The following is a 15,869-nucleotide window of genomic DNA, read 5'->3' on the forward strand; positions in this document are numbered from 1 at the left end:
GGCCATCAAGCGCTTACAGTTGGGAGCTGATTCTGTATTCATGCTACACGTCACAGATCTGTCTTTTCTCCCCCTCAAATCTACCACACTCGCGTCCCAGCCTCTCACGCCCCGTGTTTCCTTCTTTGGCCACTAGAGGGATTCGGAAGCGCAGCTGTAACGTCTGAAGCTGAAAAGTGTTGAGATTAAGAGACGACACTAGTGAATACAAAGGTTTGTCGAAGTTTCAGGGGTTTTGTTGATTTAGGATTCATGGTCCTTTAATGTTTCATGTATATAGAATATACGTTTACTAACGATTTACATCCAAATCTGAGTTGTCTTCAGTCGTAGTCTCATCTGAAGTGATGACTCCACAAACAACCATAATGTGACATACTGAGTTAACCCAAGTGAAGTTCATCGGTTTCATTCTTAACGTCTTTGAACTTATTGAGGCAGTTTGTGTTAACTAAAATTAACTTGAACATTTGGCTGTTCTGTCCATGATGTCCAGAGTTCAACTTCACCGAAACAAGAAATCTGGTTTTTCAATTGTCTGGGCCAACACGCGCGCACACACAGATTCTCCATCCATCCATCTTTCTGCCCGTGTGGCTTTGTAATTAAATTCACTTATTTTCCCACCAACCTTCTAAAATTCCTGTCACACAAGCTGCTGCATCTGACAGAATGCATTTCAACTATTTTTGATAATATGAAATTTGGCTGTTTGTTTATATATGAAAATACATTTCTGCATATATATTTAAGTGTTATTGTTTTGTGTATATAATCAGTATTAGGCGAACAAAGCCATGTTTCGGTGGAAGTGGTGTCAAGGATGTGGATAATTGAAGTCTCTGTGTATGTTTATGTTTTCTAAGTTTATGGTTTCTGTTGTCGACTCGTGCCCTGTGAGGGTAGTCGGGTTCTGTGTGGACAGCCTGCAAAGTCAACATCTAAATAAAGCCCTGGTCCACAGGAGCTCTGTGAAACAAGGGGCCAAGTGGGGACCCACTGTGTTTCTCCAAATACAGAGTGTGTGTAAATCGAGCATTAGTTCTGAAGTTGCCTCACAAAGACGAAGCAAGTTGACATGTTTTGATGGTGAGTAGAGCTCCTACAGCCTGCAGCAACACGTCTGACCCATGGAAACAGTCGTGCCGGTGCCTCACAATGATTTTAATGTCTTCGAAATACGTTTTAGAAAATGTCAAAGGACGTGGGGATGTCAGCTTAGTTTCTGCTCCTTTGTAGCACGAGGCAGGGCACATCGGCTGAACGAAACCTGACATGGGCCAGACCTGTTTCCCCCATATTGATGTACTGTGTGTTCTGGATAAAAAAAAAGATATCTTTATTGAACTCTTGAAATTCCCTGTGCTTGAATAGTCCAAGCACAAGGTTGGGGGACCTTGAATGTTTTGTTTTTTTTGCCTTGTTCTCTGCTGGCTAACTAAAATCTCTTTGTACATAAAAACTAGGGGCGTTTTAGATCTTAGCTTTGATTAATGAGCTCAAAGAATGTAACAGACTCCATAAACCGTCCCTTCATTACTTACCATGTCTGTCAAAGCTGCGCGCTTTTAGCTGTCATGCCATTATTCATCACCATGTTGTAAGAATGGTTTCTGATGAGTAGCTTTACTGAACAGACCTGTAGGAGAGTTGGGTGATATTCTGGAAAGAAAAAAAAGTCCTCATTTGTCTCGGGGTCTTGTTCCTGTTCAGATGTTTTAAAAGTCTCTTCATTCATAACCCAAAACTTGCCTGTACCCAAACTCCTCCCGAACGTTTCCTATTCCTCCTTCCACTCATGACTCGTACCTGTTGGGGGGGTGGAGGGGGGCTGTTGTAGCTGCTGCTTGAACAGATACTGTGTCTATTCCAGGTCCTGCTGCATCTTTGAGGGCTCGAGTACAGAGCTGACTGCTCGTGGTCCTCAACGTTGTCTTTAACAATAGGATAGAACGGTGCCTTAGACTGAGATTTAGTGTTTTTATCGTATCGCAAGTAACTAAGAAAGTTTGTCTTTACCTCAGCCTCGACAATCAGTCTACCCAACCCGGGCAACTGTGTGAATATGAATATTTCTCTGAAAAGATTTACAGACCTAACAATGCCCGGTCCAAAAATAAAATGTGTACTGTAAATATATCTAAAGTGTACTGAGTTGACACAAACTGTTACAACAATAAAGTCTTTGCAAAAATAATATTCTTGCGCCATGTTTTCAATTCCTCTCTTTTATTCTTGTTTTACACTGAAATTCACTCAAACAGTCTTGGAATACACAAGTAGTTTATATTTTCAGAATCAAGCTCCAAACCCTAATGTGTATTTTTAAATTCACTCTCTAAACATTATTGCAAATGCTCTTAATCCATTAAAATATTCAGAGATGTAACATTAATGATCAGAGCTGGTATGTATGAGCAGCAGGATGCACCTAAAAGCATTTTTTTTCTCGGAAAGATTCCAGTAACTGAAAAGACCTTGTCTCAAAAAGCTGCACAGAATCCTGGATTATATTGGAGTAATAGTACATATCCTTAATCTGTTACCATGTTTGTATCCAACCCCTGTCACTAAAGCTGCAGTAATGTATGCGTATATAATTCAAGCTAGTGCATACTTAATTAAAATAATCTTCTCATCTTCATAAAGGGATCGTTCACCAAAACTGACCGTTAAGTACATTTTTATCTTCCAAAGTGAGAATTTGTATGAGAAATGTTTTTTCTGTTGCAAAGTTACAGTCTAAAAGTCAGTTTTGGTGTCATCCCACTTTCAAACGGTGTGGCCGTGCAGTTCACTGCTTCTTGGCGCAGTCAGGGCAGTGGATGTGATCACCACTGATGACGAAGCGCTTGTTGGCCAGGGAGAGGCTGCACCTCTTGCAGTTGAAGCAGTACTCGTGCCAGGAGTAGCCCTCGTAGTTCACCACGTTGGTGCCATGGCCGAACCCTGCGGAGACAGAGGGGGACGGGCCATGTTTCCAAAAGATAACAGAAGCAACATCCAAACTGTTCTCCGGAACCCATTGTGTCATTTGCCAATCAGCATAGACGGATCTTAAATTATGAAGTAACGTTTGAATCCGAAATCAAAGCAGATCTTATGATTTATTTGCATATTGACACAAGGACATTTGAATTCTTGACAGTCCTCTGATCTTTACGACATTGTTTGCTTGTCACAAAATGGTGAAGCGTGTTAAAATGTGTTTACACTTCATTTGTCTGTAACATCTTAAAGACAGATAACTATCTATTTACCTATAGGTAAAGAAACATTGTCTTGAAATGAAAGCTAGATTTAAAGTCACTTAAAATCATCAGAAACCTTTCTCTCTGTGTGTTCAATTATATGTTGAAAAATACCTCTTTTTTGTCTATTCTCCCTTGTGAATCTATTCAGAAAATAGTTTGGAAATTATTAGGGATCTATTCAAAATGGCAGACTCATGAATAAAACAATATAAGAGGATCTCATTTTTATGCAGAGACACCGAAACTGTTTTCCTGATATGCTGTATCATCATCTGTGGTTGTTGCAACTCATCCTCGAGAATATGCCAAGTGGCTGCACTGCGTTGTGTTCCAGTTGTGTCATCTGGATTATATCCTGTCAGTAGATTAGAGTGTGTCGGGGGTGATTATAACCCAAACTTGAAATAGTGTTGCACCACTGATTTCTCTTCATCTCCACTGACCTGTGATGGGGTTCTTGCAGCCGTGGCACTTCTTGGCCACGTCGGTCTTGTAGCAGTCCACGCAGTAAACGTTGTTCTCGTGGGAAGTGAAGCGTTCTCCCACCAGAGCCTTGCGGCAGGTGCGGCACACGAAACACTCGGAGTGCCAGGGCTGGTCCTGGTAGCTGATCCCTCCAGAAGTGATGGGCTTAGAAGGAGACCGGGAGAGATCATGGTCTCAAACACAACAGGGCTGGAAGCTCGTGTCACACTGAACTGTCTGTATTGTAGTTTTATTTTGTATGGATAGGACGCAACGCAATACAATAACAAATGCAATCAGAGCTTGTACCTGCTTGCAGTGGAAGCACTTCTTGGCAAACTTCTTGTCATGGCAGGGAGCGCAGTAGATGTCGTCACCCTTGGTCAGGAAACTCTGTGTGCGGATTGGCTGCTTGCAATCGAAGCAGGTGAAGCATTCCTCGTGCCACACCTTGTTCTTGTACTCCACGTTCTGGGATCCTGGACACACAAAAAGAGGTCACCCCTTCACATACAGTATAGTTCCCCATCCTACATCACTATAGGTTTATAAAAAAAACCCACTTTGTCCATTTAACCTCAGCTCAGTAAGCGGCAAACCCACCTGGCATGACCACCTTGTAGCAGCCCTGGCAACGATTGCCATCCTCCCGAGAGCCACACTTGCCGCACATTATCTTGCCATCATCCCGTGCGCTGAACGGCTCGCTGGCCAGCGGCTTGTAGCACTTGGCGCAGCGGAAACAGTCCTCGTGCCAGTAGCGGTTCTTATGGTGCAGCTCCTGAATGCAGAGAGCAAGGGGCAGGGTGAGCAGAGGGGCCCTCACTGAATCCTCATGCAGACCTCCTTAATGTGGAGTTTGTTTGTTTGTTTACTTCGTCATGTGGACTCAGACCCTGGGCCGGGCGAGAGGAAAAGCCCATGTGGCATTAAAGGCATTTAAGTGGGAAGTGGGATGGGGTGAGCCAAGAATGAGTTAGGGGACTTAGATGCTCTCCCTCTCTCTCTCTCTCTCTCTCTCTCTCACAAACACACACACATCTTTTACTTACTTGCGTTGTGTTTATCTTAACAATGCTTTTATGAAAAACCACAGGTGTATAACAAGAACATTATTATTATTATTATTATTATTATTATTATTATTATTATTTAATGGCGGATTTTCACTCAACTCCTTCGGTTTCATTATGGCTTAAGAAAATGATTCCCCTACATATTTTAAGAAACCTCTTATATTTAATGCATATCCAAATACATACTGTATACACATTGTATTTTTATATTTTTTATATATAATATTTCAAATACTATTATTTAATATATATTTCTGAGCTTTCTTGTTGTATTTTTCCCTGATATATAATTTCTGTACTTTGGTCAAGCCTACTTCACTCATCCACACTGGTCACCTTGGCGTCAGCACCAATGGGGCGCCTGCACTCTGCGCACGTGTTGGCGCACAGCTTGTCGAAGCACTTGGTGCACACGTGCTTTTCGTCCTTTTTCACATACTTCTTCCCGTGCAGGTTGTCGCGGCAGTAGTAGCAGTCGAAGCGCTCCGTCATGACGGAGGAGAGGTAGGACCTGGGAGCTGAGGGGAAACACAAGGGGACTGTCAGACGGCGAGGACTCGACTGCGCGCCGCTGTCCGGTGACTTCCCACCAGACACCACATGGGGGCAGTGTTGCCTCTTTTGTGAACAATGCAAGTCAGAGCAAGAAAGTCCCATTAAACAAGGACAAATATATTTTTTTATTTAACCCTATTTACGATATACGTTGAACACCATATTGTAAACTCAGCGTGTTTAACAGTGCAGAAAAAGTACTAAAGAAACAAGGAGCTCAGTGGGTTACACCACTGACTTGGGCACAGAAGGTTGGCATTCGATTCCCGGCCAAGGGATGGCTAAAAATCCAGTGTGGGCCCTCAGGCAAGCCCCTTAATGCTACATGCCTACCTCTGATATAAGTCCATAAAAAATTTACAATTCTAAGTCAATGTGGACTAAAGCGGCAGCAAAGAAAATGGAAATTAATGCAAAGGAGCCAAATGAATATAAAATGATATCGTATTAGGGTTTGTTGAACGAAGAAATAATGCCCCATGCTCTTACTATACTTTGTATCTGACTTCTTTCCCTTAAAATCCAAACAAATAAATGCAGAAGTTGGAGCTTATTTTATTTTTCCCCGTGACCTCCCATTAAGACACAGTCAGATGCAGCTCTGGCAGCAGCAGCAGCAGCAGCAGCAGCAGCAGCATCATACCACAGTGATGAGGGAAAGCATGAGGGATGTAAAAGAGTCGTCTGTGAGCTTTTCTGGCCTCCAGACTTTATTATCAAACTCTCCCTGGAAAGCTTAGCCCATATTTTTAGACCGTCTGGCTCATTCCCTCAACCCCCAGGACCTCCCTGGCTGAAGTTCACACACACACACACACACACACACACACAAACACACACACAAACACACACACACACACACACACACTCACACACACACACACACACACACACACACACACACACACACACACACACACACACACACACACACACACACACACACACACACACATTGTTTTGTGTACATTTTGGCCGGGTCATGTTATTGGCTCTTGGTGTGAGCACTGTAAACTTGAGTTGCCTTTTGCATCTCCATTCATCAACATTCCTGCGTTTCCATCACAGCCGATATCCACTGGGAGCAGACTGAGTAGTTTCCTGGAACAACTGTGCGCCGGGTGGAGTGTGTTGACATATTAAGCTTCATCCACATCACTTTAAAGCTTCTCTCTCTCTCTCTCTCTCTCTCTCTCTCTCTCTCTCTCTCTCTCTCTCTCTCTCTCCCTCTCAGGCTGCCAGGGAGAGAAGATGAACAGTGTGCGGACATCAGCAAAAGTGATTTATTCAGTGCGGCTGATATCGTTTTTTTGTAATCCGGTCAGTACAACGGACGCGATGGAGGAGACAATGGGAGGAATGGCACTTTGTCCTCGTAACCATAAGAACAGGGGGAAATATTTATGTAAGGGGACTGCGGCTATTTAGGTGGGATGTGCTACACACAGCCATGTGAAAGACATGAGCTTCCCAATGTGTGGTATGTGCCCCTGGTGTGTGTGTGTGTGGATTGACAGATGGGAGAGGGTTTTTTTGGAGGAAGAGAGTCTGGACTGAGGCCTGACCACCTGACACACCCCACTGTGCCCAACCACCTCCATTTAGTGGAAACAGGCAAAACCCACCAGGCCCAAGAGAGTCAATCTTGTGAAATCACCTAACGCGGTACTCGGGTCTCATTAGCAGAGATGTATTTTAGACTTGAACTCTCTATTTTAAGTACACTGACCTTCCGGAGGGGACACATGGGAGAAGGATACGGAGTGATGACTAATGGGGCTATGCAGCCATTGTGGTTCCAGTTTAGATGTGTCTAGTACTTTAATCTTTTGTTACCGCCAGTGTGACAGCTGCTGCCTGTCAAACAGGCGTGCTACGTGCAGACGCTCAGCTGTGGAGGGAGATAAGAGTTGCACCGCGGTCCATTTGGGGACGAGTCCACTTTAGTGGGAGAAGGTCAGAGCGAGACCAGATTGACAGGTGAGTCAGAGACTGGACAGAGTCGATCAAAGACACAATGACCCGGAGCGTAAATCACACAAATCAACAGTGTGTTCTCTAAAAAGAAGCCCTCCCTCATTTTTTTTAAGATAATCACATCTTGTTATCATGGAGCTATGCAGAAAAAAAAAAGAATTACAAAAAAATGTTCTTCTTAGTGCAATGCGAACCTTGGAACAAGATGTTCCTTTGTCATCCAATATGTCAAGACATGAGAAATGGAAGAATGCTTGAACAGTAAGAACACAGATTTTTACTAAAAGATACTTTCAAATAAAAATCATTTGGTTATTTTCCATTCATTCAAACTCGGTAAACTCATAGTCTAACAGTCTTTAAAAAGCTATTCGTTTAAATACTCATCAAATATTAATAACTCCTAAAATTCATGTTTTCATCATAATGAACTGCATCTGATAGTAAGTTTAGTATGTTCTCTTAATATAAATCTGCAGCAGTACACCAATAAACTGCTTCTCAAGCCTAATAAGCCATTTAAAATCCACGGACTATCTGAAAATATACAGTCCAAAAAAGGCGTTTTTCTCAGCTTGTAAAATGTTCAAAATTTGCGAGATACCTTGCTTTAAGGGGATAATGGAATATGTTAAACATTCTTTTACTTTGAGACAATTCCTTCTGAGCTTACACATACCAAAAGGTGTACGGGTTTTAAAATGTTGCACCTATTCCATTCAATAACTTTCATCCTTTCTTATTTTTACCTGAGTGTCTGTGGAAAGCCATGTTTTGTTCCAGTCAGGAGGAAGAAGAAGAGGAAGAAGAAGAGAAAGACGACACAAGGACAGGAGGAGACTGTAGCATCCACAGAAGGTCAAACCCCGACACCATACACCTCACCAAGTTCTGGGGGGCTGTATATACCCCTCTGTGACATGCACACACACCCCTCGACCCCACGCCAAAATCCAACCTTCGGCCCCCTCCTGTCCTTTTTAGGGTATGCGCTAAAGAACAGAGGGGATGAGACAGGGGGTACGGTGCTGAGGGGATAGATAAGGTGATAGAGAGTGGATTCCACTGCTGTAACATCAGAGGTTATAAAAGAAAGCACAGGAATGAAACGCATCGATGAGGGTAAACAGATACTCCCACTGCCCTGACATAAAAAAAAGATTTGTTGGTGTTCGTAACATGTACAGATGAGATGGTGGATGACTCACAGGAGGAGCAACGGGATAATAATGAGTGAGCTGAGGAGAGACAAAGTGTGTTTACATATATACAACTATAATCACACGTCCCACATGAGGGTGCGGTATGTTGAACTGTAAAGTGAGCCAGAGTACAATATTTAAGAATAGGTTCAAAAAACAAAAAAAGTCTGTCACTCTTCAATTCTTCTCTCGGTGATTCTTCTTCCAAAAGAGAATATTTCATTTCAAGGAGCAGGAAACAGCCAGTGCGTTCCCGAAGGAAAAGCAAAAAGACAAACGGAGTGCTCTAACGGGGAAAGAAACAGGTCATTCAAGGACAATACTCTCTTCAGATAGAACAACAGGGATTTTGGGGCTTAATTTTAAGCTTATTATCTGCAAGTTTATGGTGCAGTTTATTGGGTCATAATGGGAACCAGCTTCTCTGGAATTTTAAAATCCCACTGAAAAGCACAGGTATTTTAATACGTCATTAAACCTGTAGAAACTGATGTTCTGGCCTGTTTTGGAGAGTATTTACACGTTCATCAGTTATGGAGCAACATTATCTGTCATTCAGTGTCACGTTTCTCTCCAACCAGTGGACGTTAATTCAACATTGCCTCTTCTTTTTTCTCTGTTTTTGGTCTCCACCAACCCCTGGGAGTAATATCTGGCACTTTAGCTGCTAAATGTTTTGTTTTTTTCAGCTTTACTGGAAACTGCTGATGATGTTACCATATGAGTGGTGGGAGTGAATTTTTTTATTTTTTTTAAATTGAAAGCTCTAAAACCAAAAAAAATGAGCTGAAAGATCTGTCCATCATGTATGTTCATGTTTATTTATTTTTTTACCTTATTGAACTTTTTATTTCATGAATAACTTTTCCATTTCCATATTGGAAATGAGCTGAGGGGAGCTGCAGAGTCGGACAGTAACTGATTGACACTAAACACCCGATCATGTGATCTATAGTTACAATAATATTGATTATAATGCTTTACATTCAGTTAAATATCAATATCATAACCATCATAATCATCATTACCATTATCTATTTTGCAATAAAGCAAATGTGGCTCAACAGAGAGCACTTTACTCTGATTGATTTTGGTCCTTAATGTGAAACAAGCTCTAATGCAGAGACACAGGAACGGGATGAGACCAAGAGTCTCAGGAGACGGGAATTAAATCAGTTAGTCAGACTCAAGATAAACTCACTGACCCAGTTAGAACAATAATACTTCACTTTTCTCAGGAAAGACTCTTCTCTTAACTCGATTAAATAACCATCTTCATATATTATACACAAAACAAATCAATGCAGTGAGCCATCTTATGTGTGAGTGCTCGGTTATTCAAAAGGCATCTGGTAGTAATTACAGATTTGATTTGGTTCATTACCATAGAACACAACATTACATCTGTCCCCTTTTATAACCTGTCATCCAATTACTCTGCCCACAAAGACTGATTATTGTGCAGGAAGGCGCCGTGACTCCCCGCTGACAAAAAAATCCTGAACAGATGAGCAGCTCTGTGCTTCATCGAGAAACTTGTAGCTCCCCAACTACTGTATGCCTCCAAACAATGGTTGCAGATTTCCTCCGACAGAATACCCCTCACCACTCCGCCTCCAAGTATGTGTATAGGAGAAGCAAGTGGCAACCCGCCTTCACGTCACCCATTGGTTAGTGAACTGGCCGTTTTGAGTTTAGCATTTCGGCCGGCGCCATCTTGGTCTTTTGAAACCATAAGGAACCATACAGTATTTGGAGGAGTGGGGACTATCCTAGAAGTGCAGGACCACCTACAGCTGCGACCTGCACCCACTGAACAGTACTAGCTGTCAATCACATGGTAGCCACGCCCTAATGCATACTGTGTTGAAGAAGACTTGAACATAGCAATTGAGATCATGAACTCCTCAGGAAGATGTTTGCTGAGTAGAGCCAGTTTCTCGTAGACTTCCATAGAAACAGACTTCTATTTGCAACCAACGGAGTCGCCCTCTAGTGGTCGTTGAAGATAACACAGGTTTCAGGAACTTGCATATTGTCTAACATGGAAATATATTTTACCCTCACTTCCCTGTCGGGCCAAATATCACGTCTCGAGTGTTCTGAGGAAATTTCCTCCCTTTGTGTTTCATATGAAATCCGCCAAACGCCCAAAGGTGACAAGAAATTAAGAAATACTTGGCAATGAAAACCAATTATCTCACTTGGTACAGTGGGGGAGGAAAAAAGATTTGCCAGAAAAACCTATTGTAACTAAGAGGAAATATTTCCTTATCTACTCCACTGATCTTCCTGTGTGGATTTTGGATTTGGCCTCACACTGTGCGCTGCATATCACCGTCTCATCTGGTGATCTTGAGGTATCGACCTAGGACCAGGACTGCTGCCCTGATGGAGATTAGAGCTGGAATGTAGTGCCCGCCCCCCACCTGCCAACTCCAAAGCTCTGCTGTTGAGAGAACCAAAATAACGCCTGATCATCTGGAACAATAAACAAAGAGAGTCAGGGCTAATTGTGTTTTTTGTGTTTTTTCACTTCTTATATTTTGAGAGACTGTACATACATACATGAATTTGAAACTTATCCTACAATGAAATGCGATGCAGGCCATGAACTGTTTGGTAGGTGTTGCTTCTCGGCGACAAGCCCGTCATCTCTCACCTCTCCAGGTGCTGGATTTGAGGTTTGGCAGCACAGAGAAATCTGACCTCTACTTCTTGTATAAAAGTGAGAGAAAATATCTCCGTAAGAGTTGAGGAACACAGTCTCTTCACTTTCACTGCTCCTCTTGGTGTATTTTGTCCAAGAGCTTGTTTTTCTCAACATGACCCCTCGCCCCTGGACCCCCATGTGTATCCGTCGCCCTCCAAATCTAGGAGTGGGCAGACGGACCAGTGACAGACTGAGCCACACCATCTCTGCCAGTGGAACGATGACTCACCACGCGCACACAGAGAAAACACAGCAACAAGACGCACGCTGTCATTTTGTCTGCACACACGCAGAGTTGAATTACAACACAAGCATAAGGTCAATAAGCAGCTGAAGAAGTCAGGGCATAGCTGACCCAGCAAGACCCAGACGCACTGAGGCCAAATATGTGAGGACAAATCTCGATAGAAATCTCTATCAACACTGTAACACTCCTGTCCAAAGGATAGGACTTGGATTGGAGCATTGCTATCACGCAAACACACACACACACACACACACACACACACACACACACACACACACACTTCCAGATAAAGCCCTCACTGTGGGCCTGCAGCTCTTCAGCTCTCACTGGTCTCACATGACTCGAGCCTCTCAACACTGAGCAATATGTTACAGGGAAGAAGAAATCCAGTTGTGAGCTTGACCGTGGGCTCAATCTCTCCACCAGAACCATCATGAAACATGAATTCTTCATGGACAGTTCACGTCCGTGTCGGTGACAGTGAGGGTTTTCTCGAGTCTTGCATCACTCAGAGAGTCAGTGTGAAACCAAGTTGTGTTTTTCTGTTTGTACATACAAATGATGAAACTGCCTTCATCCTGACACTGTGGGCCAGAACACAGTGAAGCCTCAGTTACATAACACATGCCCTCATTATTATTTCTTGCCAAACTAAACCATTATTTCTCGTTATACTGAACTTGGGCAGTTTTACCATGAAACGTAATTGCTTGTTTTAAATAGTTTTAATTGATAACATGTCTGAAGTACTTAACGGTGGGTTTTACCTTTATGCTCCTTTATGTTTATTATCCACTTTATTATAGAGGGAAATACTGTGCTTTTGATTTTACTGCAGTCACCTGACAGTTAGTTGGTTGCAGTTATTTCAACCAACAGTTATTACTGATGATCAGCCTCTAAAATCTGATTTGTTTTAAATTCACAATCTACCAGGATATACTGTCGGGCAAAAGTAGTTCAAATGAGTTCCAATGATAAAATTCTTCTTACATATGAATGCAATTTGAAACATAATATATTATATAATATAAAACTTGGAATAGGGCCGTCTGTAAAAATGTGTACTTGTGTACTTATTTAACGTTGACCTGTTCTACAGAACAATTAAAAGTGATTATCAATAAAAAATTCTTTAGATGCCTGTGCCTTCCTGGCAGCTTTATACTTTCTTAACTTGACAAAATGAGAAGTTTGGCTCGTAGCTGAGTTTTTGCTGAAAAAAAGGACACCATGCATAATTAAGTAAGGACAACTTAAAACGTGCTACACACACAGAGGCAGTCATGAACGTAAAAGTCAGCAGAAATTAAATGACTCCACAGGGATGAATTCATTTTGCTGATAATACTTTCGCATGTTTACCTAGGCAACATTTTTAATGCAGGTCTATTAATTGTAGGAGTAAATTTAAACTGTGTTAATTTAAACTTTCACTTCAGGATCTGAGAAATTCTTCAATAACTGCATGAATCATAAACGCACGGGCTTTTCTCTGGCTGACGAGGAGAAACAAGAGAGAACGAGAAACCAGCCGTTTGACATCAACAAGAGAGGATATTGCTTCCACCTAGCCCACACAGACAAATAACAAGCATTGCCTATTTAGGAGCGTTGAGCTGGTGAGTTTGTTTCATCAATTTGGCCATCTAGACACGGACACACCCTCCCTCCCTCTCACTCTCTCACCCTCTGTCTCTCTGCTTCAGTTGTAAGAATAAAAGAAACTGTCTTTTCAACAAAACCACGTTTCTGCTTGAATAAACTGCAGGCACCAAAGTTCCCAGTCGGCTCAGAGTAATATCCCGGCCTGATGGAGTGGAGACCTCACAGGCACTGACATACAACAGTGTCGTTGAGGATTGAATGTGTGTATGAATCATACACCACATACGAGGCTTTATGAATGAATAATCTGCAACTGGATTTGTACAGTGCCTGTGAGCTGATTCTACACCAAATATTTAAAATAAAATAAAGAAAAAAAACTTCATATTTTAGTGTTGACAGAGATTGATAAATTACAGCATGAAAAAAAGAACTAAAGAAAGATCAGTGTTGTCAAGTCCAAAATGGGTTAATTTATACTCAATAAAATGCAAATTTTTTATGTTTTTTTTTGTGGATGGTGAAGTCATACTGGAGCCACAAGGAGGTCCAGTGTGCCAGAGCAAGGACGTAATCTCCAGGTCTCTTTAATGACATCATGCATTTGGTTTGGCAGCCGGCCAAACCCGAAAGGAGGCGACGGCATGAGCTGATGTATGTTTTTGCAGTTTCACATGGCAGCTGTGGGCTGTGCTGTTCGTTTATGCAGACAACCAACATCACTGCTGCACAGCGATATCACTACACACTTCAGATTTGTTGCAGCAGTCCTGCAGCTATTACTGCCTTGTTGTGTGCGATTGCATTACATTGCATCTTTTACATTTGAACATTGTGAGGGATGGTTTTTCAAAAAAGTTGTCCTCAACCAAAGAGTTGAATCAGCACCACCCGTCACACTGTCAACACTACCTTACAGCTTAAGCTTCATTAGTAGGTCTAATTATTACACACATACTGTGACACAGTGCCAACCTCCAGCAGGTGAGCGTTGCACCTATAGTTTTTCCTGACATTGGTGGTTTTTCCCTTTTTTCTCTTGTGCACTTATCTATTTGTTATACATTGTAAAAGCAAAAAGTAACATGTAGATTTATATATCTATGTTAAATTATTACATTACATTTATTACATGCATGCATATCACATAACCTGTTCGGTGAATTTCAATCAGAGTAATAACTAACAATTACAGCTGTAAAGTAAAGTGAAAAGTAAAAATATTTACCATTGAAATGTGATGGTGATAATATATATATATATATATATATATATAAAGTAGAACAATATGGAAATGGAAAGTTTATTCCAGAAATAAAAAGTTCGATAAGATTAAAAAAAAAAACTAAACATGAACATAAATGATGGACAGACATACTGGGATGTAAAGAGACATAGCTCCAAAAAACATGATATTTCAGTGCCAAAAAAAAGCACATCAGACATCTGATATCAGTGTTCTTGAATGGACCAAATAACACTCCTCTGTCATACTTTTACTGCCCTTCCTGTTTAACATCACCTGAAGATAGAAGTGAAACGCGGCTGCGGTCGGGACTCACCTCCCTGAAGTGAACAGATGAAGACGTCTTTCACTCGACACCGGCGGCGTGTCCGGCAGGTTTGGCTGAGAGGTGAAATCTGCGAAGGCGTCGCAGCTTTAAAGGACAGAGGGAAGCAGAGAGGGAGAAGAAAAAACAGTGCGGGCCACGAGCCAAACCTCTGTACGCTCACATAAACAATGACTTCAACTAGGAATTTACAAGCTCTTCTCGCAAAGTTCTCATTGGCCCTTCACTTGAAGCACACGGGATCAGGAAGAAAATGAAAATTGCATCCAGCACCAAGAGTGAGGCAGGTCTGCAGTGGACTTCCCTCTTTATATTATCAGTTTCTTATCTGGCATCATTTCTGTGTTTCAGGTATTTACAAAACATGGATCCCCTTGTTTTTTCGCTCCTGCTTCTGTTTTGGCCTCACTCGTCTCCTTCTTTGGTAATGAATACAGGAATTACATCAAGATGACTCACTCTTTTTCCCAAAGTAAACACTTACAGCCCGGAAATTTAAAGTCTCAAAGTTAATCCATTACAATTACAAGTCCCAGATTAAATGGCCACAGTGTGTTCCTGGCGTGTAAAGCAGATGTCATGTTTCATATAAAGTGTGTTATGGAGACTAAACAGCTTTTTGCATCATTGTTTGAACTACATCCAAAGTGTCTCTCCATCTGCAGAGATAAACACGCAGCTCTCAGCCTGAGGTGAGAGTGAGGACGTGTTGTGAGGAGGGTATGTCGGGAGGATTTTAGGGTCATGAGGTCAAGTTGGTTGCGTTGAAGGTGTCAGGGTCACCTCAGGCCCAAATGTGACTACCTAGGAAGAACGTTTCGATTCTCCTGCAATGCTGTTGCAATAAGTCTAAGCACATATATCTGCTTGTGTGTCCACTTGTAGCTCATCACATTACTGTAAACATGGGATTCCTCTGTCAGTGTAATTAACAAACACCAGGGCAGTGGATACATGAGATCAGTGTGGAGGAGAGCCACAGGTTTGTTTTCCACGTATTTATCAACCTTCTGTCGTGAACATCGGTCAGCAGATGTTTGACTGTGCGACATCTGCAAGAGCGACGGCAGTTTAAAAAAAAAAGCATTTCACTAAACAAACAAGAGGCCGTATCAACTGGATGTATTTAAATGCAACAGAGGATGTGCATTATAAAAAGCAATAAAGAATGAATTAAATTGGAGACATCTTTAATATAAGA

General features: G+C 41.9%; 1 protein-coding gene across 2 annotated transcripts; it reads right to left on the reverse strand.

Moving 5' to 3' along the window:
• Nucleotides 1-2,212: 2,212 nt before the first annotated feature.
• On the reverse strand, nucleotides 2,213-14,939 carry fhl1a (four and a half LIM domains 1a). Of its 2 annotated transcripts, none has more exons than XM_035650651.2 (6): nucleotides 14,660-14,939; nucleotides 5,132-5,313; nucleotides 4,323-4,500; nucleotides 4,029-4,198; nucleotides 3,698-3,884; nucleotides 2,213-2,949 (listed from the first exon to the last, which is right to left on the reverse strand). In XM_035650651.2, exons 2-6 carry the CDS (start codon nucleotides 5,285-5,287, stop codon nucleotides 2,795-2,797), a joined length of 846 nt encoding a protein of 281 aa, XP_035506544.1. In that variant the 5' UTR covers nucleotides 5,288-5,313; nucleotides 14,660-14,939; the 3' UTR covers nucleotides 2,213-2,794. The 2 variants fall into 2 exon arrangements, with proteins under 2 accessions (XP_035506544.1, XP_035506543.1); XM_035650650.2 differs by lacking the exon at nucleotides 14,660-14,939 and adding an exon at nucleotides 8,077-8,221.
• Nucleotides 14,940-15,869: the final 930 nt, after the last annotated feature.

Source organism: Scophthalmus maximus, chromosome 9 (assembly GCF_022379125.1).
Source record: "Scophthalmus maximus strain ysfricsl-2021 chromosome 9, ASM2237912v1, whole genome shotgun sequence".
Taxonomy (NCBI): Eukaryota; Metazoa; Chordata; class Actinopteri; order Pleuronectiformes; family Scophthalmidae; genus Scophthalmus; species Scophthalmus maximus.

What these genes read in the sequence shown, in the direction of transcription:
- fhl1a (XM_035650650.2), bottom strand. Translation starts at nt 8,098, where the DNA reads ATGGCTTTCCACAGACACTCAG. An exon ending in GGCTTTCCACAGACACTCAG is followed by an intron (nt 5,314 to 8,076) that starts GTAAAAATAAGA and finishes GTTTCCCCTCAG; the next exon opens with CTCCCAGGTCCTACCTCTCC. An exon ending in CTACAAGGTGGTCATGCCAG is followed by an intron (nt 4,199 to 4,322) that starts GTGGGTTTGCCG and finishes TTGTGTGTCCAG; the next exon opens with GATCCCAGAACGTGGAGTAC.